Here is a 25,216-nt window from a genome sequence, read left to right on the forward strand (position 1 = left end):
GCCCCTTTGTGTTCAGACTTGGCTAAAGCTCCCTAAGCCCTCGACAAACACAGGCCACTTATCTCCCGGGACTTTATCAGAAACCATCTTAAGCCTGTCTTTGGCAGGCCGGGAACTCCAGCCTCCCATCCCACTCCGACTGTGACTCCAGGCACTGAGGTTCCAAAACACTTCCCACTGTCTTTCGTTTTTCTTACCACCTGGATCCACCCCTCTTCCACGGCATCTCTGGTATCAGAGATAAAGCACAGGTGGTCCGGGGGAGGGGGAAGGGAGGGTGGACAGAAGTTTTGTTTTCAAATTGGATCCTAAAAACGAAATGGCGTGGCCCCACAGGCCTGTTTCTGAAAGAGAGACTTAAGAGAAGTGTGTGGGCTCCTCTCTGGGAGAACTTGGCTTCAGGGGCCTCCAAGGCTGACCACGGAGGGTCCCTATTGAGAGGTGAAGCCAGCTGGACTTCCAGGGTCCAGTGGGGAATTGGAAAACTTTTCTGTCTTACAAGAGGATTGTAAAACGCCCCTATAGGGCCCTGTAGCTAGAAAGAGGATTGTAAAATGCACCAATCAGCGCTCTGTAAAATGCACCAACCAATGGCTCTATGTAAAGCCTTGCCAATCAACCTCTGTAAAGCGCACCAATCAGGCCCGCTCAACAAAGCTAGCACCAATCAAGCTCTGTAAAGCTAATCAAGCGCTCTGTAAAAGCGCACCAATCAGCAGCTCTGTAAAAGCGCACCCGAAATCCAACGAGGCGTCTCTGTAAAGCGCACCAATCAGCGCTCTGTAAAATGCACCAATCAGCGCTCTGTAAAACACACCAATCAGTGCTCTGTAAAACACACCAATGAGCCTAAAAGTAGCCAATCACCGGGAGGATTGAAAAAAGGGCACTCTGATAGGACAGAAGTGGAACATGAGCCGGAACAAATAAGGGAATAAAAGCTGGCCACCCCCACCCCAGCCAGCAGTGGCAACCCACTCGGGTCCCCTTCAGCACTGTGGAAGCTTTGTTCTTTTGCTCTTCGTAGTGAATCTTGCTGCTGCTCACTCTTTGGGTCCGTGCCACCTTTAAGAGCCATAACACTCACCACCAAGGTCCACGGCTTCATTCTTGAAGTGAGCGAGACCACGAACCCACCGGCAGGAACCAACTCTGGACACACTCTTGCTCACTGCCCTCTGCTAACTCCCCCTGCTATGTCACCACATGCCCAAAAGTAGACTCCTTTCTTCTCCCCCAAAATAGTTTCCTCTGCCCAGTTCCCTGGAGAAGATCCTGCACACCCATTCTCTCTGAAAGACCCAGGTGGTCATCAGTCCTGTTGGCTACACCCCTCTGATGGTTTCCCTGGAAAGGCTCCCATACCTCCACTTTCAGCAAGGGAGAAGCCTGTAGGATCCTCTCACCACCACCCCAGGGCCATGGCGAGTCCCAGCTGTGATCTACCCGCTGCCTGGAGGTGGTCGTAGTGTCCTTTCCACAGCCCTGTCACCTGCTTGATCCAGTCCCACCCTGAGGCTTCTTTATGGCATCATTACCTAGCCTGGAGCACCCCACTTCTGAATTCCAGGGTCCCCTCCCAAAGGCCTCCATGCTGATGTGAGTCTGTGATCTGTCCCCTACTCTGCAGGAGTTTCGAGTATCATGAGTTAGACTTTTAGGGCCAGAAAAGAACTTAGAAATCATCAGACCCAAATGTCTTCATTTTTCACATAGGAGAATGGGTTCAGAGGGGCCCACTGGACTTTCCAGGGTCACATACCTGGGGGAGTCGTGGAGCCGGAGCTAGAGTCCAGGCTTCCCACATCAGGCCCAAGCTCTCTTTCCTCTCGCTTGCTTGTGAGGTTGTAGCCATTGTGTAGCCATTGTGTTTGATCTTGGTTAGTAATAGTTACACTCGCCTATGCCCTGCCTCTCTACACTGTGAGATCCTAGGTTCTTGTCTTCCGGTAGCTTTTTTCTCCTCTGCGTGATCTAGACTAGTGGTTCTCAAAGTATGGCCCTTAGATGGGCAGCATCAGCACCACCTGGGAGCTTGTGAGGTGCCCATCATCATGCCTCACGCACAGCCTACAGAATCAGAAGTTCTGGGGGGTGGCCAGGCGCAGTGGTTCATGCCTGTAATCCAAGCACTTTGGGAGGCCTAGGCGGGTGGATCACCTGAGGTCAGGAGTTCGAGACCAGCCTGGCCCACATGGTGAAACCGTCTCTTTACTAAAAATACAAAAATGAGCCAGGTGTGGTGGCGGATGCCTGTAATCCCAGCTACTCGGGAGACTGAGGCAGGAGAATCGCTTGAACCCGGGAGGCAGAGGTTGCAGTTAGGCAGGCAGATCACCTAAGGTCAGGAGTTCAAGATCAATCTGGGCAACATGGTGAAACCCCGTCTCTACTAAAAATACAAAAAAATTAGCCAGGTGTGGTGGCGGGTGCCTGTAATCCTAGCTACTTGGGAGCCTGAGGCAGGAGAATCGCTTGAACCTGGGTGGTAGAGATTGCAGTGAGCCGAGATCCTGCCACTGCCCTCCAGCCTGGGTGACAGAGCAAGACTCCGTCTCAAAAAAAGAAAAAGAAACTCCAGGGTTTTCTCAGCTCCCTGTGTCTTAGGAGGGAATGCTGGTGAATCTGTGCACCCAGGCTGGAGAAGCATCACAGGTTGGGGCCTTGAGAGGGGTGTGGTAGCTGCTTGAATTAAAAACCACAGCTCAAGAGAAGGAAGAAGGGGCCGTGGTCTGTTGAGAGAGGAAAATGCAGCAACGCCAGCCCTATGGCAAGTGTGCTTCCCACTCAGAGCTGGGCACTTCCAAGGTCTCTGTTCATGTTTGTTGAATGAAGCAACGAATGGGCAGTCAGGCAGAAGCGGGTCCTGTTTGGGTGTCCTTGTGGCATCTTGAAGTGCCACATCTTCCCTCACATGGTCTCTGGGACTCCAGAGAGTCCCATGGGACATCCTTACCTCTCCTGGCTCTCATGCCCAGCGTAGACTGACTCTGCCTGTTGACTTTTCTTTCACACAAGCGAGTTGTGCAGTTCTCCTGGCCGTCTCTAGGAGATGTTTGTCAGTGGTTTTTAAAATGGTTGAAACGTGGCACCCTCAATGAGTGCAAACCCTAGAGCCTTGAGTGGAACCAATTACTCCTGTGTGATGTCCTCACGGTCCTCGTAGGGGTCGTCCAGTCTCGTGACTCCCTCTGGCTGGTCACTGCTGCATTGTGTCTGGCTGGCTGATGTCTCCAGTGACGAACTTGAAGCCTGTGTTTGGGGGATAGTGGTGGACCTAGGAGTGAGGCCACAGCAGAAGCAGCATTAACCAGACTTTAGCATGCCCAGGTATCTCCACCGACCCTGCCAGGGCAGGGACCATGGCTGTCCTGCTCACTGTGACGTCCCCAGCACCTTGCATGGTGCCCAAAATGCACCAAGTAGGGGCTCAGTACATACTCGTTGAATGCTTCGATAAATTCATGCCCTATCAGATTTGCTAATAGTGAAGTAAAACCTAAGTCTGGGCTCGGATTGTTTTATAAATGTATGTACGTGTATGATCGTTTCTTTTATGCCCAGCTCACCTGTAGACACAAAGGGCTGTGAGTCCCAGAAATGCTTGGACCAGTCCTGCCTCGGCCCCTTTTCCTAAAGGAGCCCTTTGAGAGGCTGGCTCAGAATGATCCCCAGGTGTGGGCAGGAGTTAGGTGTGTGGGCAGCCAGGGTTGCTCAACCCAGCCATTTCAGGAGACGCTGAAAATGGGGCTCAGAAAAACACACTGGGGGCGGAATACCTGAAATTTATAAACAGGAGCTGAACAATTTCTAAATAAACAGCACACCAAATGGAGTAGCAAAGTAATAAAGGAAATACAGACTACCTCAAAGTCTTAAAAATAACTCTCAAGTATTTTTATGATTCTGAGCCAGTCATTTAAGGAGAAGTTTCTCTTGAAACCAGGCGTCTACCCATTGCCCCATCACAGACCCCTGCGGTCAAACCTCCCTTTACCTCCCTGCAGAGGCTCTCTGTCCACACAGTGGGTCACGTCCCAACTGGTTTCTTTTCCACTGAGTTTCAGTTCCATCCCTCCCCATCAGAGTCTGCATTTGCACAGGATCCCCAGGTGACCGTAGGCACGTTATAGTTGGGGCAGTGCTGGCAGAATATCCTGTCTGTGCTCCGACTCTCCTCAGGCCCTGTCCTCTCCCCGTTGTTCCAGACAGATTCAGAAGAACGGCCTCCTTGAGTGTTAGTCTTGACAGCTGTGGTCACCGTTGAAAACAGTGCAATTACTAGACCAGTGTCCGCCTCCCCCTGAGACAGGAAGCACCCTGGTACAGGACTCCATCTTGCCTGCGTCTGTCACACCAGCACCTGGCCCTTTTAAAGGCTTCAGTCAAAGCTTTGTTGAAGGAGTTAATGACAGTCACCTCCTGGAGTAGCTTTCCTCCCCTCTCCTCTCCTCTCCTTTCCTTTGATGGAGTTTCACTCTTGTGGCCCAGGCTGGAATGCAATGGCATGATATTGGCTCACCGTGACCTGTGCCTCCCGGGTTCAAGTGATTCTCCTGCCTCATCCTCTCGAGTAGCTGGGATTACAGGCGCCCACCACCACGCCCGGCTAATTTTGAATTTTTTAGTAGAGACGGGGTTTCTCCATGTTGGTCAGGCTGGTCTCGAACTGCCAACCTCAGGTGATCTGCCCGCCTTGGCCTCCCAAAGTGCTGGGATTACAGGCGTGAGCCACCGCGCCCGGCCCTTTTGGCGCAGCTTTCTAAGCCTCAGAGTTTGCACTTAGAGGACAGCATCTTAGGCTGTGGGAAATAAATATTTACATACCCCGGAGGCGGCGAGCGTCATGATCTCCCTGACCCAGGAATTCTCAAACTCAACACTGTGGACATTTGGCAGACTCCGTTTGGAGGGGACTGTCCTGTGTATTGTAGGAAGTTTAGCAGCCTCTCTGGTTTCTATCCCCTGGATGCAAACAGCCCCTCCCTCCCCAGTCGTGATAACCAAAAATGTCCGTAGACATTGCCAAATGTCCAGTGGGGGACAAAATTGCCACCGGTTGAGAACCACTGCCCCATCTCCCTCAGGAAGTTTGTGAGTTGCACATGCTGAGTAGGTCTCCTGGTCCTTACCCAGCAGCCATGGACTTACCTAGCAGAGGAGCTGGTGAGGGAAGCAGTGCCCGCCCCCAGCCCTGCAAGTTTTTGCCATGCCCCAACCTGCTCATGTGGCCTGGACATGTGGAAATGTGTCAACAATCATGACAGATCTGAGAGCAATGCCTGTCCCAGTGCACAGGCAGCCAACGGCTGGGGCCTCCAGCCTGTGATGGTGCCTATGTGAGTTTTTTTTTTTGTTTGTTTGTTTTATTTTTTATTTTTATTTTTTTGGAGAATTCAGCTGTTATGCTACAGAGATAACATGGTCAGTCTTCTCAAGAGAACCACTCTGAAAGGGAGAGGACATGGTGATCCTGTGTGCTGGAGGGCTGCCGTGGGGTACCGGGGCCCAGACCAGAGCCTCTGAGGAGACTCATCACCGAATGGCCTTCCTGCTCCAGTGAGAAGCCCCTGGGCCATGTGAAGTCTGGGGGAGTCAGGACCAGAGTCCCTGAGAGACATGGTCTGGAAACTGCTCACCAATGACTGCTGGGTGCTTTCTGGGCCTGGGGTAGTCCTGATAGGATTGAGAGTGAGTTCGTCAGGGCCTTTTGGGGTGGGCCAACACCTATGGTTTGGTAAATTCATCAAAAGCAATGGATGCAACTTCAGTCTCTGTGGGCAAGAACACTACTCAGAGTTCCAGGAAGGGTCCAGGGGACTTAGATGTGGGTTTTTCTCTCTGAAGCACAGCAGTCTGCTTGAGCAGACAGAAGTTAAATTGATGAGTTACAATAGTTGAAAGCAACAATCAGATGTCACAAGGCCATGCCTTGTCAGGGAGTGGTTCAGGCAGTAAATCCTCTGTCTGCCCTACCTGTCTAACTAGCTAACTGTCTCTATACATACCTGCTTGCCTGTCTACCTGCCCACCTACCTATCCATCCATCCATCCATCCATCCATCCATCCATCCATCCATCTGTGCATCCATCCATTTATCTATCCATCCATTTCATGCATCTATTCATCCTTCCATCCATCCATCCACCCACCTATCAACTCCATCCATCCATCCATCCTTCCCTCCCTCCATCTATTCATCCGTCCATCCATCCGCCCTTTCCTTCCATTCCACCATCCATTCCATCCACCTTTCCTTCCATTCCATCCATCCGCCTCCATCCATGCATCCGCCGTATCCATGCATCTGTCTATCCATTTATCTATCCATCCATTTCATCCATCCATTCATCCTTCCATTCATACCATCCATCCACCCACCTATCAACCATCCATCCATCCATCCATCCATCCATCCATCCATCCATCCCTCCATCTATCCATCCGTCCATCCATCCACCTTTTCATCCTCATCCATCCATCCATCCATCCATCCATCCATCCATGCATCCATCCATGCATCTATCCATTTATCTATCCATGCATTTCATGCATCCATTCATCCTTCCATCCATCCATCCACCCACCCACCCTCAGTTCATCCATCCAAATCCATCCATCTGTTATCCCATCCCTCCCATCACATTCGTCAGTCCAATCCGTCGCAGCACTTTGGTCCATCCATCCATCCATCCATCCATCCATCCATCCATCCATCCATCCATCCATCCATCCATTTCTACCCATTTATCTATCCATCCATTTCATGCATCCATTCATCCTTCCATTCATACCATCCATCCATCCTTCCATCCACCCACCTATCAACTCCATCCACCCATCCCTCCATCCATCCCTCCCTCCCTCCCTCCCTCTCTCCCTCCATCTATCCATCTGTCCATTAATCCACCTTTTCATCCTTCCATTCATTCATCCATCCATCCATCCATCTTCTCTTGTTGCTTTCCATTTTGCACAACAAAATGGTAGAGAGCTTTCTGTGGGAAGCTGGAGGATATGAAACCAAACCCCATATCCATCCTCAACAAATAGCAGAGTTAATGAAGTTAGTCCACTTGATCCAGATAAATTTTCACAGTAGGTTTATTCCCTCATTGGAATGGGGAACCCATGGATAGTTGAGAGTGCATTGTCCACCTGTGTATCTCACATAGCCTGTAGCACGGAACTGGGCACATAGCTAGAGCACTGTGAGTGTGCACTGAATTGATCTGACCTAGGGGAGTGGGAAGGGGTTGGGCAGTTCCAGGTTGGTGGGAGAGGGAGAGGGGCAGAAAGGCAGGAATGTTGAGAGGTAAGGAGTGGCCACAGGCATGTGTTGAAATAGGACTTAGAGAACTTTTTGATGGGGGAAGAAAATAGGAACCCACCTCTTGGGCCTCTCTCCCTACTGGGTTTCTGGTTGGAAAGTGGGGACTCTCCCCCTCCTACCTTCCTTACCTCGTTATGCCCTGGGTCTGAAATGCAGCCACATGTGATGTATCCTTGGTGATCCTCACATGATAGCCAAAGAGGAGCACAAAGCTTGGGGTGTCTTTGGGTGGCTGGGGTACCCCTGGATAAGAGGCAGAGCCTCAAAGGCCTAGGCAGGGCTTCTGTTCTTGCCCCTGCTGGTCCCTCAGAGTGTCTCTGCCGCCCCCAACCCCCTTTTCTCTGGGCTGACCTTTCTGTTCTCACAAAGCTGCCCTTTCCTCCCTGCCTTGAAATCTGATAATGAAACTAATACCCAATATTTTTGCCTCCAAGAGATGCAGGAGATAAACAGGAAGGCACGAAGGATTAAGGTGTCTCTCCGAGGAAGGGGCTGGGGACAGGCCGGGAGTTGGGTGACGCCTCTCTGTGGAGCTGAGGGATCCAGATGTGAGCTGCTTCGCCCAATGCATTTTTCCATCTGTGCAGAGAAAATAAAACAAAGAGAAAAGAAAACAAGCTGCAAAATACTTTGCAGAAGTCTGAGCATGGGCATTTGCCACTTGATGTCTCTTGACAGCTCCAAGAAGAAGGGGAGGGAAGGGACCCCTGCCTTTTGATGTTCGCCTCAGAGTTTTCTTTTGTGTGACCAGTTGTTTAGGAAAAACCTTTTGTTGGCATAAGGTGCATATGGAAGAGAGCTACCAGCCCCCAGCTTCCTCTTGGGGTGGGAAAAGTGGAGGCTGAGCTCCCAGACGGGGCTCAAAGGTTAGGGCAGTCCCCGCTGGGAAATGCAGGAGGAGGACGTTTGCCTCCAAGAAGGACGGGATGATGCTGTTACCAGGCCTTTCCTGGTACAAGGGAGGCCTGAGGAAGTGAGGCCTGGGTGAGCCTTCCAGATCCCTGTCCCCAGGCAGGTGTTCCAGGTCCTGTGATTTCTGTGCTTGTAGGGAAGATCTAGATTCTGACTGTAGTCTAGGCCAGCTGTTACTTCCAGTGATAAGGGTCCTTTCCTCTGAGCCAGTGAACCAGGAGCCAGAAGGCCTGGGTTCCCATCTTGTACCCCCCATTTACTGGCTCCGTGGTCCTGGGCTGGTTGGTCATTTCACTCTCTGAGCAGGCCCCTGTCACCCTTGTCTGGCAGAGTGAGTCCAAAGAGAGTGAGTGTGCGCAGGCGTGACAGTTGTCTATGGGAGGGCAAGGTGCAGCTGCAGCCTCTTACTTTGCACCTGGTTGAACTCAGCCCTGGGGACACTTGCTGGAGGACACTTAGCAAGGCTCTGGGACTCATCCCCTGGTTTAATTTGGCTTCTGGCTGCTTTCAGATTTCAGGGTAGGAGCTGTCTTTTCTCCTGCATCCCCCACTGCTTTCTCTAGAGCCCTGTCCACCTCTATTTGTAAATGGAATGACTAATGGGTGAGTGACTTGGCAGTGACTCTAGGAAGAGCACTTAAAGAAGCTTGTCCTAACATCAGAGAGAAAAATTAAAGAGGCACATGTTTTTCTAAAGATCACAAATTAAAGTAACATGTGAATGAGAAACTGTTAAAAGTATTTACAGCTTATATGGCAGAAAAGACAAATGATGTTTAATCCTCCCACATAAGATCACTAGACAGCATGAAAAAAAGTCCACCTTATTTGAAAACTGGGCAAATGGCATGAACAGGCAATGCACAAAAAAGAAATATAAATAGAAAAACAATACATGGGGAAATGTCCAACCTTCCTAGTAATCAAAGACACGCAAATTAAAATCGTGTGTGTGTGTGTATGTGTTTTTCTCTCAGACCGATTGGCCAAGATTTTTTAAAAAGAATGCTGATACCAAATGCATATTATTCTTTTCAAGCACGTGGTAAAATAGGAGCTCTCATATCCTGCTGGTGGGAGTATAAGCCATACAGCCTCTCTTGAGGGCAGTTTGGCAGTTTGGAGCCAATGTTAAAAACATGTAGAAGGGCTGGGCGCGGTGGCTCACGCCTGTAATCCAGCACTTTGAGAGGTCGAGGTGGGCAGATCGCAAGGTCAGGAGTTCGAGATCAGTCTGGCCAGCATAGTGAAACCCTGTCTCTACTAAAAATACAAAAAATTGGTCAGGTGCAGTGGCAGGTGCCTGTTATCCCAGCTATTCGGGAGGCTGAGGCAGGAGAATGGCATGAACCTGGGAGGTGGAGGTTGCAGTGAGCCGAGATCATGCCACTGCACTCCAGCCTGGGCTACAGAACAAGACTCCATCTCAAAAAATAAGTAAATAAATAAATAATAAAAATATAAAAACATGTAGATTCAAAATTCAACCCAGTAATTCCATCTAGAGAAATTTGCGCTACAACACTCATCAGAGCAGAGCACAAATATGTATGTTCAAAGGTGGTTCAAGGTGGTTACCTTTACGTTCAAAGGTAGTTAACATTTATAATAGTGAAAAATGGGAAACGGCCTATAGCTGTCCAACCCTGGGAGGTCCTTCTTTTAAATGCCTCCACTTCGACTCCAAGGTATTTAAAAGTGCCAGATGACTTTTATTTTTTAGTTTTTAATTTTTGTGAGATAGGGTCTCGCTCAGTGGCTCAGGCTGGGGTACAATGGTGGCTCATGGCAACCTCCACCTCCCAGAATCAATTGATTCTCCTGCCTCAGCCTCCCAAGTAGCTGGGATTACAGGCGCAAACCACCATACCTGGCTAATTTTTGTATTTTTTAGTGGAGATGAGGTTTCACCATATTGGCCAGGCTAGTCTCAAACTCCTGACTCCAAGAGATCTGCCCACCTCAGCCTCCCAAAGTGCTGGGATTACAGGCGTGAGCCTCCATGCCCAGCCCAGACGACTTTTAAACATCGTGAAGAACAGTATTTGACACGAGAAAATGTTCATTATTATGGGAAAAAAAAAACCTACAAAACTAGATGTGTAAAAGTATGATCTATGTTTTCTATGTCTGTGGGAAAGAATTAAATAGCTCCACAACTGAACAAATGTTAATTAAGCCTAACAGGAAAGATCTCTGCAGCAACTGTGGTTGGTGGAAATAGGAGTGTATTCCTTTCTCTTCCTGCTTTTGTTTATCGAGTGCATGAATTAAATATATATTTCTTAGGTTGGGTGCGGTGGCTCAGGCCTGTAATCCCAGCACTTTGGGAGACCGAAACAGGCAGATCTCTTGAGCCCAAGAGTTCAAGACCAGCCCAGGCAACATGGTGAAACCCTGGTTCTACAAAAAATACAAAAAAAATTAGCTGGGCATGGTGGCACATGCCTGTGGTCCCAGCTACTTGGGAGGCTGAGGTGGGAGGATCTCATGAGCCCGGGAGACAGAGGTCTCAGTGAGCCAAGATCTGTGCCATTGCACTCCAGCCTGGGCAACAGAGTGAGACCCTGCCTCAAACAAAAAACAAAACAAAAATCCCAACATGTATTTCTTTAGAAATTCCATCAAATGTGATTTAGAACACACTGAGCATGAAACCATGTTGTAGAGTGAACAAGAAGAGGCCAGACCTGTGCTGGAGTACCCTGGGGTTGGAAGCCTAAAGAAGAAGGCAGGTGACGGGCAATCCTGATGTGGCACAAGGAAAGCTGTGTGAGGCCATGCTGGATGCCCATGCCAGGCTTGTGGGGTGGAGCAGGGCTGGGAAGTAACATTGGAACCAAGACCTGGGAGATGAGAAGGAGGCAGCCAGATAAAACAGGGGTGTCCTGGGAGAAAGGGAACAGCATGTCCAAAGCCCCAGAGAGGCAGGCGAGAGGTCCTCGCACATGGCTCTAGAAACAGACCAAAGTTTGGAATCACTGGAGCATAAAGAGTGAGGGGCTGGAGGGCGAGGCAGGACCAGCTTATTTGGAGCCCTGAAGGCCATGCTGAGTGCTTTCAACTTGATCCCAATGGACGCCCTCAGATTGGTGCTTAGAAATCCTGCTCTGGGCTGAGTGTGGTGGCTCATGGCTGTCAGCCCAGCACTTTGGGAGGCTGAGGTGGGAGGATCACAAGGTCAGGAGTTCAAGACCAGTCTGACCAACATGGTGAAACCCCGTCTCTACTAAAAATACAAAAATTAGTCAGGTGTGGTGGTGCGCACCTGTAGTCCCAGCTACTGAGGAGGCTGAGGCAGGAGAATCGCTTGAACCCGGGAGGCAGAGGTTGCAGTGAGCTGAGATCGGGCCACTGCACTCCAGCCTGGGTGACAGAGAAAGACTCCCATCTCAAAAATAACAACAAACAAACAAAAAGAAATCCTGCTTCTGCTGATTATGCAGAGGGGAGCCTGCGAGGTTCACCTCAAGCCACAGGGAACCTGAGGGCAGGATGGTAAGGAGTCAGTGATGTAGGGGAGGTGACTCTGGGTTCAAGTGGAGACCCCAGACCTGAAACTGGAAATACTGATTTGGGAGTTGGGAGCACAGAGATGATGAGTGGTGAAGGAGACAGACCAGGAGGGCGCGGGGGTGGGCGGAGAAAGGAAGCTGAGTCCTGAGCAATGCTCGTGGGGAGGGAACAGGTGGAGCAGAGCCATCGTGGACGATGTGGGGGTCCTCTCCCCAGAGCAGGGCTGGGCAGCCTCCGGAATCCGGCCAGGTTGAGGTGGGCAGAACGATGGTGTGCAGGCCTCAGAGTCCTCAGTGGACGAGGAGGAGGGGGAGAAGGGGAGGCCGGGCTGGTGGCAGGAGCCTCAGTAGTTTGCTCAGCTGCTACAACAAAGTGCCATGGGCTGGGGGCTGAAACGCTAGACGTTTACTTCTCCTAGTTCTGGAGCCTGGAAGTCCAAGATCAAGGTGTTGGCAGAGTTGGTTGCTCTGGAGGCCTTTCTGCACGGCTTGCAGATGGCTGCCCTCTGGCAACGTCCTCATGGGATCTCTCCTCTGTGCACATGCTTCCCTGCGTCCCTCTGTGTCCTCGTCTCCTCTTCTTACAAAGACACAGTCATACTGGCGTAGCGCCCACTCTGAGGGCCCTGTTTTAAGACTTTATCTCTAAATACAGTCCTATTCTGAGGTACTGGGGGTCACGGCTTCAACATATGAATTTTGGGAGAACCTCAGCCGTGGTACTGTTACGTGCCCAATACATGCTTATGGGTATAAACAGGAGGAGCCGAGGAGGAGCTCCTGGAGCCCACGTCTGCCTGCCTGGCTCTGCTAGTGGAGAAGGGAGCAGTGGAGGGGTGGGGTTTCCTTCGGCGCCCATGGGTGCCTGTCCTCCCCGCGCCCCTGCGGCTGACACCTCTCTCGGTCTTCCCCTGCAGCCTGCAACTGCAACCTGCATGCCCGGCGCTGCCGCTTCAACATGGAGCTCTACAAGCTTTCGGGACGCAAGAGCGGAGGTGTCTGCCTCAACTGTCGCCACAACACCGCCGGCCGCCACTGCCACTACTGCAAGGAGGGCTACTACCGCGACATGGGCAAGCCCATCAGCCACCGGAAAGCCTGCAAAGGTGGGCGACGCGTGGCGGGGTGCGGGGGGAGCTGGGGAGACCCTGGGAATATCAGTCCTCCCATTCCTTCCTCGCTTCCTTTTCTATTTTCTTGCAGTCTGTGTACAAATTGGCATTGACTGAGGTCATCTCTCTCTCTCTCTCTCTCTCTCTCTCTCTCTCTCACACACACACACACACACACACACACACACACACACACACACAAAGGCCCCCCTGGTATTTGGAGGTGTAAGCCAAAACAAAGGGGCGATGGAGACATGGCTCAAAGGAGAAGAAAGGAGAAGGTGTGATCCCCTACAAGGGTGCAGGGCTGCAGCCGCCAACACCTCTCCCTTCCCTCCCCCTCCTGGGCTTCTCCTCTGCACAGGTGTGCTGCATACCAGAGGCCCGCGAGTCATGTTCGCCAGGCTTACCGTCGGGACAAAGGACTCTCTTTTACCAAATGCACGCAGACGCACTTCTTTGGATGTGTGCGCACCGCCCCTCGCTCCCCCACCCCCGAAACACACACACACACACACACACACACACGCACGCACACACACACGTACAGTCCCAGCGAGGTCGGCAGTTTCAGGGGCAGGGTCTCAGAAGGAACATGTAATCCATCTGCAAATAGCTTTACTTCTCAGGACAAAAAAAAAAAAAAAATTAAAAGGAGACGGGAGACTCTATTTTCGTCCACTGAAGCAAGCACTAATGTTTTAACTTTCTGCTGTTTGTTTTTCTCCTACCAACAAAAATGAAGCAATGGTCAGATGATTCAGAGAAGCTGATGAAATGCCAGGGAATTCAGTGATGCTGGAGGGTGAGAAGTGGGGCCCCCCACCCCACAAAAGCTTTTGGTAATTCCAGGAACCAAGGCTTTCCTGCTCCAAAACTTATGGCCTAGGGCCAGGGCCTGCCATGAACATGGCTTCCCAGAAGATATTTACCTCTGAGGGCTGGTGGGCAACACCTCAGCATGGGTGGGGTCCTGACCTGGACTTGTGTAGACTCTGACACGGCAGGGTCCCAAGCCATGGCAGACAGGCCCAGGTGGTGTGCTGCAGGAGAGAAACCTTTCTGTGGCCGCTGCTTAGCGTGTGGATGAAGCAAAAGTATCATCTTCTTAACAGGAAGTCCACCAGATGTTGGGCACTTGTGTGCAGGACCGACTACATAATTTGCAGGGCCCAGTGCAAAATGAAAGCAGGGGCTTCCAGCACTTTGGGAGGCCGAGATGGGCAGATCACCCTAGGTCAGGACTTCAAGACCAGCCTGCCCAACATGGTGAAACCCCGTCCTCACTAAAAATACAAAAATTAACCGGGCATGGTGGTGCGCGCCTGTAATCCCAGCTACTTGGGAGGCTGAGGCAGGAGAATAGCTTGAGCCCAGGAGGCGGAGGTTGCAGTGAGCCAAGATCACACCACTGCACTCCAGCCTGGGCAGACAGAGGAGAGTCTCCTAAAAGAAGAAGGGAGGAAAGGAGGAAAGGAAGAGGAAGGAAGAAGAGGAGGAAGGAAGAAGAGGAAAGAGGAAGAGGAAGAGGAAGAAGAGGAGGAAGAGGAAGGGGGGAGGAGGGGAGAGTGGAGGGGAGGAGGAGGATGGAGGGGGGGGGGGAGGAGGAGGTGGAGGAGGAAGAGAAAGAGGAGAAGAGGAGAAGAAGAGGAAGAGAAAGGAAGAAGAGGAAGGGGGAGGAGGAAGGAGAAGGAGAATGGAAAGAATAACAAAGTAGGGAGCTTCTTATTCCAAAGCTATTAAGAATTTTGAAACAAGGACAGCAGAGTTTCAACCAAGCTGGTGCCCTTCTGAGCCCAGGGCTCATGAATCCAGCCCAGCCCTGCTTATGTGGAACACTTTTCTCAAAATAAAATAAACAGGTTCCCAGTCTGTCTCCTCCAGGAGAAATCCCTTTGATTGCAAATGCACAGGCATGAGTAGAGTGGCTCCCTAGTTCAAGCAAGGTGTCCTTCTGTGTCTGTGGACTTACGGCTGCCTCTGGTGGTTGCCAAGAGAAACATGAGCAGAAAGGTAGCTGGGCTGCTTCCATGTTTTTAAAAAAATCACGGTTTTAGGTGAGAATTCCCCAGAAGACTGAGCGGAGAATGAATGGGAAGGTGGCCCAGGCAAAGGGGCCCGAGAAACATCTGCAATGGCAGAAAGGTGTGACCAGGACAAGCCCCGGGAGAGATGGCTCTGGGCTTTCAGAGAACATAGTTGGAAGGTATCCAGCTCCTTTGCCTGTGCCCAGAGTGTTTGTTGTCTCTCTTTTACAGAAGAAATTGAGGCCAGGGGTCTTGTAAACAGCTGGCTTGCACATAGATTTCTTGGGAGTTCAGCCAAGAAACTATACCAACAGCAGCCACTCAGGTGGGCAGTCCTGTGCCTGAGAGGGAGAAGGTCTGGGTGAGAAAGGGCACTGGTCACTTCCTGTCATGCCAGTTTCTGCTGCCCGATTAGAAATGTATGTTTCCCGGAGAGGTAAAAAGGGGCAGGGCCCTGGTCACCTCCACCTACCCCTTGTTGCTGTGGGTAGGGACAAGAGCTGTTTACAGCCTCTCACCACTCAGACTGAGAGATGTCAGGAAGCCACAGGGTCCCGGGAACCCGCAGGCCATTCTCCGGGGCTCTGCCACTCTGGCTGAATGGCATGTTATTGCCCACCTTCCTTTACTGGTTTCTAGGAGGGTCAGATGCAAATAGATGAGGATGCGTTCTTGTTTTATGATTTCCAACACTGTGGCCAGCCTAGGTGGCTGTGTTTTCCTTCCCAGCCCTGTACATCAGCTGCGTTGGCCTTGGTGGGAACCCTGGGAGAATAAGTCACAGGACGGGAAAACCTACGGATGAATTCTGCTCAGGAAGACACAGGCAAATTCTACTGAGGAAATGTGGCAGGAAAGGCTGGGACTCTTAGTGCCTCTTGATGGGGGAGGAATGACAGTGTTTCAAGGAAACTGCCATCTGATTGGTGAAGAAAGACAGTGCTTCAAGGAACTTGTCACCTGATTGGTGACAGGAGACTACACTTTAAAAAACTTGCCACCTGATTGGTGAGAAAGACAGCACTTTGAGGTTTCTGCTTTCTGATTGGTGAGAAAAAGCATTGCCCGGAGGTCTCTGCTTCATGATTGGCGAGAAAATATCTGCTCTCTGATTAGTGAGGAAAAATTTGACTCAGGAGGTCCAGTCATCTGATTGGTGAGGATAGACGTCTCTGGAAAGTCCGGATCTTTCCCCTCAGCTCTTTCCTTTCCTGGTGTCAAGCTCTTACGGGAGGTGGGACACTTCCCACCAAAAAGAGACCCTGAGATCTTGGTGGGAACCATCTTTAGGAGAAGTTCAGATGCCGGAGGGATGTGTACCCTTGAGATCTTCACACAGGGGTCTCCTGCTCAACCCCCTTCCATCACCACCACCACGAGCGCCTCCTGCCTTGTGTTCCCAGGGCCAGATGGTTCAAGGGAATGGTTCCTTGGGGGGAAGCACTTTTTCCCCAGTATTTGATCTTTGACAGTTCGCTCTCAGAGGTTTCTGAAAATTTGTAGGTATGGTGCTGCCTCCAGGCTCCATTTTTTTGTTTGTTTGTTTGTTTGTTTGTTTTGAGATGGAGTCTCGCTGTGTCATCCAGGCTGGAGTGCAGTGGCGCAATCTCGGCTCACTGCAACCTCCGCCTCCCGGATTCAAGCGATTCTCCTGCCTCAGCCTCCCGAGTAGCTGGGATTACAGGTGCGTGCCACCACAACCACCTAATTTTTGTGTTTTTAGTAGATACGGAGTTTCACCATGTTGGCCAGGCTGGTCTTGAACTCCTGATTTCAGGTGATCTGTCCTCCTTGGCCTCCCAAAGTGCTGGGATTACAGGCATGAGCCACCGTGTCTGGCTGGTTAGGCCCCAGCTTTTGAGATTGACTTCCCAGAGCCCCACCATAGGCCTTCAGGTGAGGGCTGCACTTCTTTGCTTTGTTTCAGATGAATTTCACAGGGGAACAGGGGCAAAGGGCAGGGGTTCTTGACTCCCAAATTGGCTTGGGAACGGCCTCTGGAGCCTCTTTACCCCCGACTTCTCAGAGCCTGGGCAGGGAGCCGAGGCCACCCATATTCTGCTGGTGACTGGCTGACCAGGGGACGTTGTCCAGTGTAGAGCAGGGTTGGACCCAGACAAGAACAGCCTGGAGTAAGGGCATCAGATTCCAAACGTTACTATGTAGTTGCCCCATTTGGGAAGTTTCGTAGCAACAAATTTGTTGGGTTATTTCTCCCCTCCCCTGGTTTAGAAGCAAACCAGAGCTGGCAGGGTTGGCACGTACAAAGGACTGTAATAAACGTACCCAGGGAACAGGCGGCTGCACTCTCCAGCTATTCAGTGCGATTTCACAGCACTGGGACGGCCTCATTATGGTGCAAGCTGTTGTCCTATATAAAGTCAGATGAGATGAATTTCTCCCTTTTCTCCGCTGGATTGTTTGTGAATGATACTCGTCTTGGAATCTGTCAAAAGACAGGAGGTTTTGTTTACCATTTATCTTCTTTATGGACTTTGGGGGCGCTTTCTCTTTTGAGCAGGCAAAGACGACCGAAGACGACGTTACTATTTAACCATTTCAGCCCTGCCCCCATTGATAACAATATTAATTTATCATTTTCCCAAACCATCTGTGATGGATAAAGACATTCCAGGAGTCTCCCGTGAACCGAATTGTGATGAGAATTAAGAAATTAACCAGTGCATCCAGCATCCCTGTACAAAGGGCCTGCATTCCATCTCACTGAGCTGCCTGTTTCCTTCTCTCGTTGTCTTTCCCCACTTCAAGCCCATGTGGTTAAATGAAGGCTAGGAAGGTGCTTGAGTCCCAAGCAAGAAGATGGAATAATTAGCCAGGGCAAAAGCATGCAGTGATCCTCACATGTTTGCCAGGACATTCTTGCTACTTCCCCACCCCTGATTTCTTCCAGCAGCTCACTCAAGGGTTGCAGAATGAGGAGGATATGAACACTACAGTCTTGCCCCCTCTGTTTCCCTGGGCCACTGTGTACAGGGAGCGCCCCATGACTTTCTCATTCGTGATTCTCTGCCTTCACTCTATGGCGTCATCAGCAGTGTTTGTCTGTCACATTATTTGCCTGTAACTTAGGCTCTGAGTCTCACCCTTGGCTACATGTTGGAACCACTTGGGGAGATTTGAAAATACTGCTGCCTGAACCCACCCCCAGAAATTCTGGTTTAATTAATGGGTCCAGATGCGATCTGGGCATTGGGAATTGGAAAAGCTTCCCAGGAGATTCTAATGTGTCACCGACACTGAGAACCACAGAGCATAAGAAATGAGGATGGTGAGTCGCTCTTGGTGGCATTAAGGGAAGACTTGTAGGCAGCCTAGACCCCAGGTTTATTCTTCTGAGGAGAGAGATTGATCATCAGTGAATTTAAATATTTTTTATGATTCTCTTGATGAAAACTGGGAGGGTGGGCATTTAAATTTTTTAAATTTAAAAACCTTGGTCGGGCGTGGTGACTCATGCCTGTAATCCCAACATTTTGGGAGGCCGAGGTGGGCGGATCACCTGAGGTCGGGAGTTTGAGACCAGCCTGACCAACACGGAGAAACCCCATCTCTACTAAAAATACAAAATTAGCCGGGTGTGGTGGCACATGCCTGTAATCCCAGCTACTTGGGAGGCTGAGGCACAAGAATTGCTTGAACCCAGGAGGTGGAGGCTGCAGTGAGCCGAGATCGCGCCATTGCACTCCAGCCTCGGCAACAAGAGCGAAACTCCGTCTCAAAAAAAAAAAAAAGAGTTTTACAGGGCAAGGCTGGGAGCTTAGCTAGTGCAGCCTGATTAGGGCACAAGATCAGACAGTCCTCAGTGCCAGATAGATAGTGCATGCATGTGTGCGCGTGAATATGTATATTTAGATCTGATCAATTGTGGATTTATTCACAGCACAGCAAAGTCCCCGGGCCCCCACCCTTCTTGGCTTTCCTGACTCTAAGTCATTATCCACCCACCCTATAAATGCCTCAGGGGCACCATTTCAATATGTGGGTCCCTTGTCACATTTCTGTTACCTGTATTTCCATTTTCATGTTTTTTTTTGTGGGGGGGGGGTACAGGGAAAAGGGTTGGTCATCTGAGGCAGGAAGGTACTCAGTGGCTGGAGTGGCTCCAGCTTTGAGGACAGAGACCCCAACGCAAGGAGTGGCCTTCATTATGGCCAGGTAAGGTTAGTACCTACTGGGAGAAACTGACCCTGTAGATACTGCATTAGGGAGAGAGAATTCCCACTGGAAGAGTTTCCCTCCAACTGTGATCTCTGTGGATGCATCTTTTCCCTTGGGAGATATGGGCATCAAAAACCTTACCTACATATTTGGCTCCATGTTCAAAGTCTATAGGGTATCAGATAAGTCTGGTGACCTCTCGAGACCTCAGTCTCCTCATCTGTGGGATTATGTTCAGGCTGCTGGCCTCTGAATCCCTTCTAGCTTTGACATTCCACATTCCACCTGCTTCTTAAGTAGTCAACCTCTTAGGAGAACCTAAGGATACAATAGGACGATTCTTTGTAGCAGTGAAGTGTGTGATCTGGTGACTCAGAAGAGCTGGTAGAGCCAGGAAATTAGGTGGAGGTGGTTTTATTGCAGGCTTTATAGATGAAAAGAGTCCCTGATCTTGTGACTCGGCCCATGTGGCACACTGTGCCAAACGGAATCTTCCTGGCCTAGCTGTGCTCATTCGCTGGGCGTCCTTGGCCAGTCCACGTTTTCACCTCCCTGGATGGGAGTTCTCTCGTCTCTCAGGACCACTCTTATCTCCAGATGCCACACAGAAATTCCTGGAGGATTGGCTGGGCGTGGTGGCTCACACCTATAATCCCGGCACTTTGGGAGGCCGAGGTGGGTGGATCACCTGAGGTCAGGAATTCAACACCAGCCTGGGCAATGTGGTGAAACCCCGTCTACTAAAAATACAAAAATTAGCCCGGCGTGGTGGCGCGTGTGTAATCCCAGCTACTCAGGAGGCTGAGGCAGGAGAATCGCTTGAGGTGGGCAGAGGTTGCAATGAGCTGAGATCACGCCACTGCGCTCCAGCCTGGGCTACAGAGCGAGACTCCGTCTCAAAAAGAAGAAAAAAAAAGAAAAAGAAATTCCTGGAGGATTTCCAGGGGTTCCTGTGTTTGAGCAGAAAAGGCTCCTGATTATTGAGCTCCCCAAGTTAATGGAAGTTCTGGGTTTGGCCAGAACATTAAGGGAATTTTACTTGAGGAAATAGTGTCTTTCAGGCTTTTGTTGCCAGGAGAGCACTTGTGGGGCCGGGGGCGGGTGGCACGGGGGTAGTAAACAGGTTTAGGATGCAGAGCTTTGAAAAGCATGGAACTTGGAGTTATTCAGACCAGAGTCCAGGTTCCACCTCTGGAGGCAAGACACTTACTCTTGGGAGCCTCCGCTTTCTTATCTGCAAATGGGGATCATAGCCCTTCCTCCCTCCTAGGGCTATGGTGCAGATTCAATGAGATGATGTGGAGGTCATCCTGGCATGTAGCATGCATTCCACACATGGCAGCTCTTAGGATTATTTGTGCAAGTCAGGGAAAACAGAAAAACTAGAACCCACTGCCATTGTCGGCACACACACAAAGCAGATATGCTTCCTTTGACTCTCTGGTTGCTTTAGTTCTTTCTGTGCGTGGTGGCCCTCGGGAGAACCGGCCCCTCTTGCTTGAAGGGCTCAGCCCCGGTGTGGACTTGGCAGCCAATTCCCACGGGACTGGGTGGGGCCCCGAGGATTGGCCCTAATGCTGTTGCACACTCTCAATAAAGGATTTCCATGCTTTGGGAGCAAAGATGGCAAGTCGAAGGGCAGAGATGTGCCCGACAGCTGCTTGTGGAGACCCAGCAGAGAGAGGTGGGGGCGGGCTGTGCACATCCAGATTTGACTCTGGAAGTGCCAAGAAAGACCAGGCAGCATCTGAGGGACTCCTTGATTGGACTGGGTCTTAGGGCTAATGGGAGGCCTGAGCTGGCCTGAGCTGCCTCACTTGTGGCACAGACACAGAACCCAGGTTCCTACTCCTCCCCCACTGTGTCATACAGCCCTACCTTCCTGCCCCAAGCTTGTGTGACACACAGACACACACACACACACACACGGAATCATTTGCAAGACCTGTGCTTTTCTCCTTGGCTGTAAAACAGGTGCAGGATGACTATAGTTAACTAGATCACGAAGTGTCAAATAACCCAGTTTGGGATTATGGGACTCCTCTCCCCCCTCCACTTCCTGCCATCTGCACCTTGATCCGAAAGTGGCAGGGAAAGGAGAGGTTGTGCAACTTGAAACATTAATTCTTTTGTGCCTCATTAGCAACTGCGGGGACAAAGGAAAGCATAGCTTCAGAGGAGGTTGACACAGACAGCTGAAATGACGTTTGGGGATTATCTTCAGATTTCAGCAATCCTCCCTCCCTCCTTAACACAGAGAATGTAAGAGTGGAGAGTGCAGGGGCATTGGATTGCAGATGACCTAGGATGTGAGGGGACTGTCGTCCCGCCTGCCTCCTCATTTGTTCCTCCAGATGTGCAAGGGGCAGCAAAATGCTCCCTCTCCTCACCAGGAAAGGACGGCAGATTGGCCTGAGTTACATCCAGATGAGCAACAAGATTGTTTGTTCATGTGATTCAGCACATGTTTGTGTAGCGCTTATTGCGTGCTAGACATGGGCCCTTGGGCTTGCTTTTTGATGGGAAGTTGACAATAAACAAAGAAGAGAGAGATTGATCATCAATGAATTTAAATAGTTTTTATGATTCTCTTGATGAAAACCGGGAGGGTGGGCATTTAAATTTTTTAAATTTAAATATCTTGGCCGGGTGCGGTGACTCACGCCTGTAATCCCAACACTTTGGGAGGCCGAGGCGGGTGGATCACCTGAGGTTGGGAGTTTCTCCATGTTGAAACGGGGTTTCTCCATGTTGGTCCACCGTGCTCGGCCAGGCTCACCTTTTAAGAAGCTACAGATGAGGAGAAGATACTTGCACATCCCACATCTGAGGGGAGGACTTGAATCCCAAATACGTAAACAACTCTCAAAGTTGAAAGAAAAGAAGAAAAAGGAAGATAATGACGGATTGTGGCGAGTTACATGGAGGAAAGCAGCTGGGTGGAAGGAGAGAGTAACTGGTCAAGCTGCACTACGAGGTGGCCCTGGAGGGGCTTCCTGCGAACAGGACATCTGAAATGAGACCTGGGACTTGGGGAGAAAACATCCACGAGGAAGCTGAGGGAAGAACATTCCAGGAAGAACCAAAGTCTGGAAACAGGAAAGGGCTTGGTGGGCCCTTGGTCAGAAGAGAAGAGAGGGAGAAAGGGGTGGGTAGTTAGCTCCTTGGTGTCTGAAGAGGAGGTAGGTTCCATATTCAGCACTGGAAGGCTGGAAGGAGAAAAGTGATCTGACTGATGTATCATGCTCACTACTTTTTTTTTTTTTTTTTTTTTTTTTTTAGACGGAGTTTTGCTCTGTCACCCAGGCTGGAGTGCAATGGCACGACCTCAGCTCACCACAACCTCCACCTCACAGGTTCAAGCGATTCTCCTGCCTCAGCCTCCCGAGTAGCTTGGATTACAGACATGCACCACCACACCCGGCTAATTTTGTATTTTTAGTAGAAACGGGGTTTATCCTTGTTGGTCAGGCTGGTCTCGAACTCCTGACCTCAGGTGATCCACCCACCTCGGCCTCCCAAAGTGCTGAGATTACAGGTGTGAGCCACCACCCCTGGCCAGGCTCACCTTTTAAGAAACTCCTTCTGTAAGACAAGCTACAGATGAGAAGATACTTGCACATCCCACATCTGATGGAGGACTTGAATCCCAAATATGTAAACAACTCTCAAAATTCAACAACAAGGAACAAACAACCCAATTAAACATGGACAAAACGCTTGAACGGAAACATCGTCAAAGACGGGCAGTTCACAAATAAATACATGGAACGCCCTCAGTCATTAGGGAACTGCAGGTGAAAACCACCATCAGGGTCGGGCGCGGTGGCTCATGCCTGTAATCCCAGCACTTTGGGAGGCCAAGGGTGGTGGATCACCTGAGGTCAGGAGGCTGAGGCAGGAGAATCACTTGAACCCGGGAGGCGGAGGTTGCAGTGAGCCGAGATCACGCCATTGCACTCCAGCCTGGGCAACAAGAGTGAAACTACATCTCAAAAAAAAAAAAAAAAGGAATTTATGCACATGATAAAAACCCATTCACCAAAAAAGTGAATTTTATTCTATGCAAATTAAATAATAGCAATAAGAAGAAACTCCTTCCCTAGGGCTCTCTGACACTGCGTCTTTGGGCCTCCTTGTTCCCCATCTCCCATACCTCAAAGCTCTGAACTCACTCAGAGACCAGTCTCCCTGGGTCAGCACTCCCTCCCCTCCCCTGGCCTCTCTGTCTGCCCCGCCTCCAAAAGCTCTGCCTGTCTGGTGTCTTCGCTGCCACGTTACATTAGGTCCCCTCCATTCCAGAGCGCCCTGCTGGCTTTCCCGTGTTTCTTCTCTCGGTTGCTGATCCTTCACCCCTGTTTTGGGGAGTGGGGAAGAAATGGGTGCCTGGACACCTCTTTGTGCCTGATATCATCTTTCCAGTGTCACCTCTAGTGGGGGTCCCACCAGGCTTCCCCCAAGAGGCCTGACACCCACAAGAGATGGGACCTGGGGAGCCTCTGGATCCTGCTTTTCTCTGAAGATGCTGGCCCTTGCTCTCTCTGCGGACTGTCCTCACTACACCAAGCATGCTGCTGCGGTCGCCCTCCCTGAGCTCCACAGCAGCCAGAGAGCAGCCAGGCCCACGCATTGGGACCTGTCCACAGGGCCCCATCCACCCCTACTTTCTTTGTGGATCGTGTCTACCTATGCAGACTGGTCCTACTCAAAGCAGAGAAGACTGTCTCCCCCCAACCCAGGAGGGCCATAGGCAGGTGCAGCCCTTGGAGTCACATGGAGCCTCACAGTAGGCTCCAGGGATCAGCCCTCCCTGGGGAAACTTGACAAGATTTCCACATTCACTGCTGGGGCAATGTCCCGGGATTCAGGGCAGGGTGGTTTATCTGTCGGTTGTGTTCCTCTGTCCCTTGGAAGTCTTGTGAGGATGAGGAAGGGAGTTTCCCATCAGACTTTGGGAGGGATGCCTTCAGCACCTGCTGTGTGAGCCTTTTCTTCTTCTGGACTGGAACAGAGGGCATCTCCTGCATGCTGTACAGGTGAGGAGGGGGCTGCTGAGGGGGCAGGGCTCCTGGCAGAATCTCTTATGCAGGGCTCCCTTCTCTGAGCCCGTGCCAGCCTTCCGAGGGCCGTTAGGGCCTGCAGCACTTCCTGCTCAAGGCCTCAGCCAGTACCCTTTTGAGAACAGCCCTCAGATGGTCTGTGAGCCGTGAGACCTGTTGAGAATCAGAGCCAGCAGGGGCTCTAGAGATCACGGAAGCCGAGAGCTGCTCTGCTGGCCTGCGGGGGTTTTGGGGGCCCTCAGAGACATGGCCTACCATGGAGAAGGTTTTCTTCCTCCCACAAAGGTGGTGACTTCCACAGGGAGCCAGGGGATGAAAGAGTTCATTGGTGGAGTGGTGGGGCAGTCTTCCTTCTCATGAGTACAGGACAGGCCTGGGAGGGTCCTGGAGAAGAAGATGCTTACCTGAGGCTCCACACAGGTGTGTTAGTCAGCACAGGCTGCAGAGTGCCTCAGACTGATTGGCTTAAACAACAGAAGTTTATGTCTCATAGTTCTGGCGGGTGGAAGTCCAAGACCAAGGTGTCAGCAGGGCTGGTTTTGTTCCGAGAAACATCTGCTCCAGGCCTCTCTCCTTGGTTTGCAAATGACCGTCTTCTCCCTGTGTCTTCACACGGACTTTCCACTGTACTCATCTGTGTCCTGATGCCCTCTTCTAATAAGGACACCAGTCATGTTGGATCAGGGTCCACCCCAGTGACCTCACTTTAAATTAATCAGCTCTTTAAAGCCCCTATTTCCAAATACATCCCACTTTGAGGTGCTGGGGATTAGGGCTCCCACATCAGCATGTGTGTGGCAGGGAGGACACAGTTTAGCCCATAGCACAAGGTCAGGCCAGAAGCTGAACTTCAAGACTGGCCAGAGGCCTGGGTGGTGGCCGTGGTGGTATCTGAAGTGGGGGTGGAGGCTGGGGCTGTCCTGTCTTCCCTGTCCTACCTGAAGCTGCTCCAGAGGGGCGCATGCCAAGCTGGCTTTCCTGTCCTCCATGGGTACATGGCCTTGGACTGCTGCCATTTGAAGATTCTACCTGACCCCAAGAGTCCCTGGAGCCAGAGTCCTCAGGAAAAGCAGCCAG

The 25,216-nt window shown here is 50.9% G+C and overlaps 1 protein-coding gene across 1 annotated transcript in view; it reads left to right on the forward strand.

The window, feature by feature from the left end:
• NTN1 (netrin 1) overlaps positions 1-25,216 on the forward strand; it is a 229,708-nt gene that overhangs the window by 135,261 nt on the left and 69,231 nt on the right. Inside the window, exon 2 of the mRNA XM_021928732.2 lies at positions 12,679-12,867. Within this exon, the coding sequence (XP_021784424.2) occupies positions 12,679-12,867 (189 nt within the window). The remainder of the gene's footprint in view (positions 1-12,678; positions 12,868-25,216) is intronic.

The sequence above is a fragment of the Papio anubis genome, chromosome 17 (genome assembly GCF_008728515.1).
Source record: "Papio anubis isolate 15944 chromosome 17, Panubis1.0, whole genome shotgun sequence".
Classification (NCBI taxonomy): domain Eukaryota; kingdom Metazoa; phylum Chordata; class Mammalia; order Primates; family Cercopithecidae; genus Papio; species Papio anubis.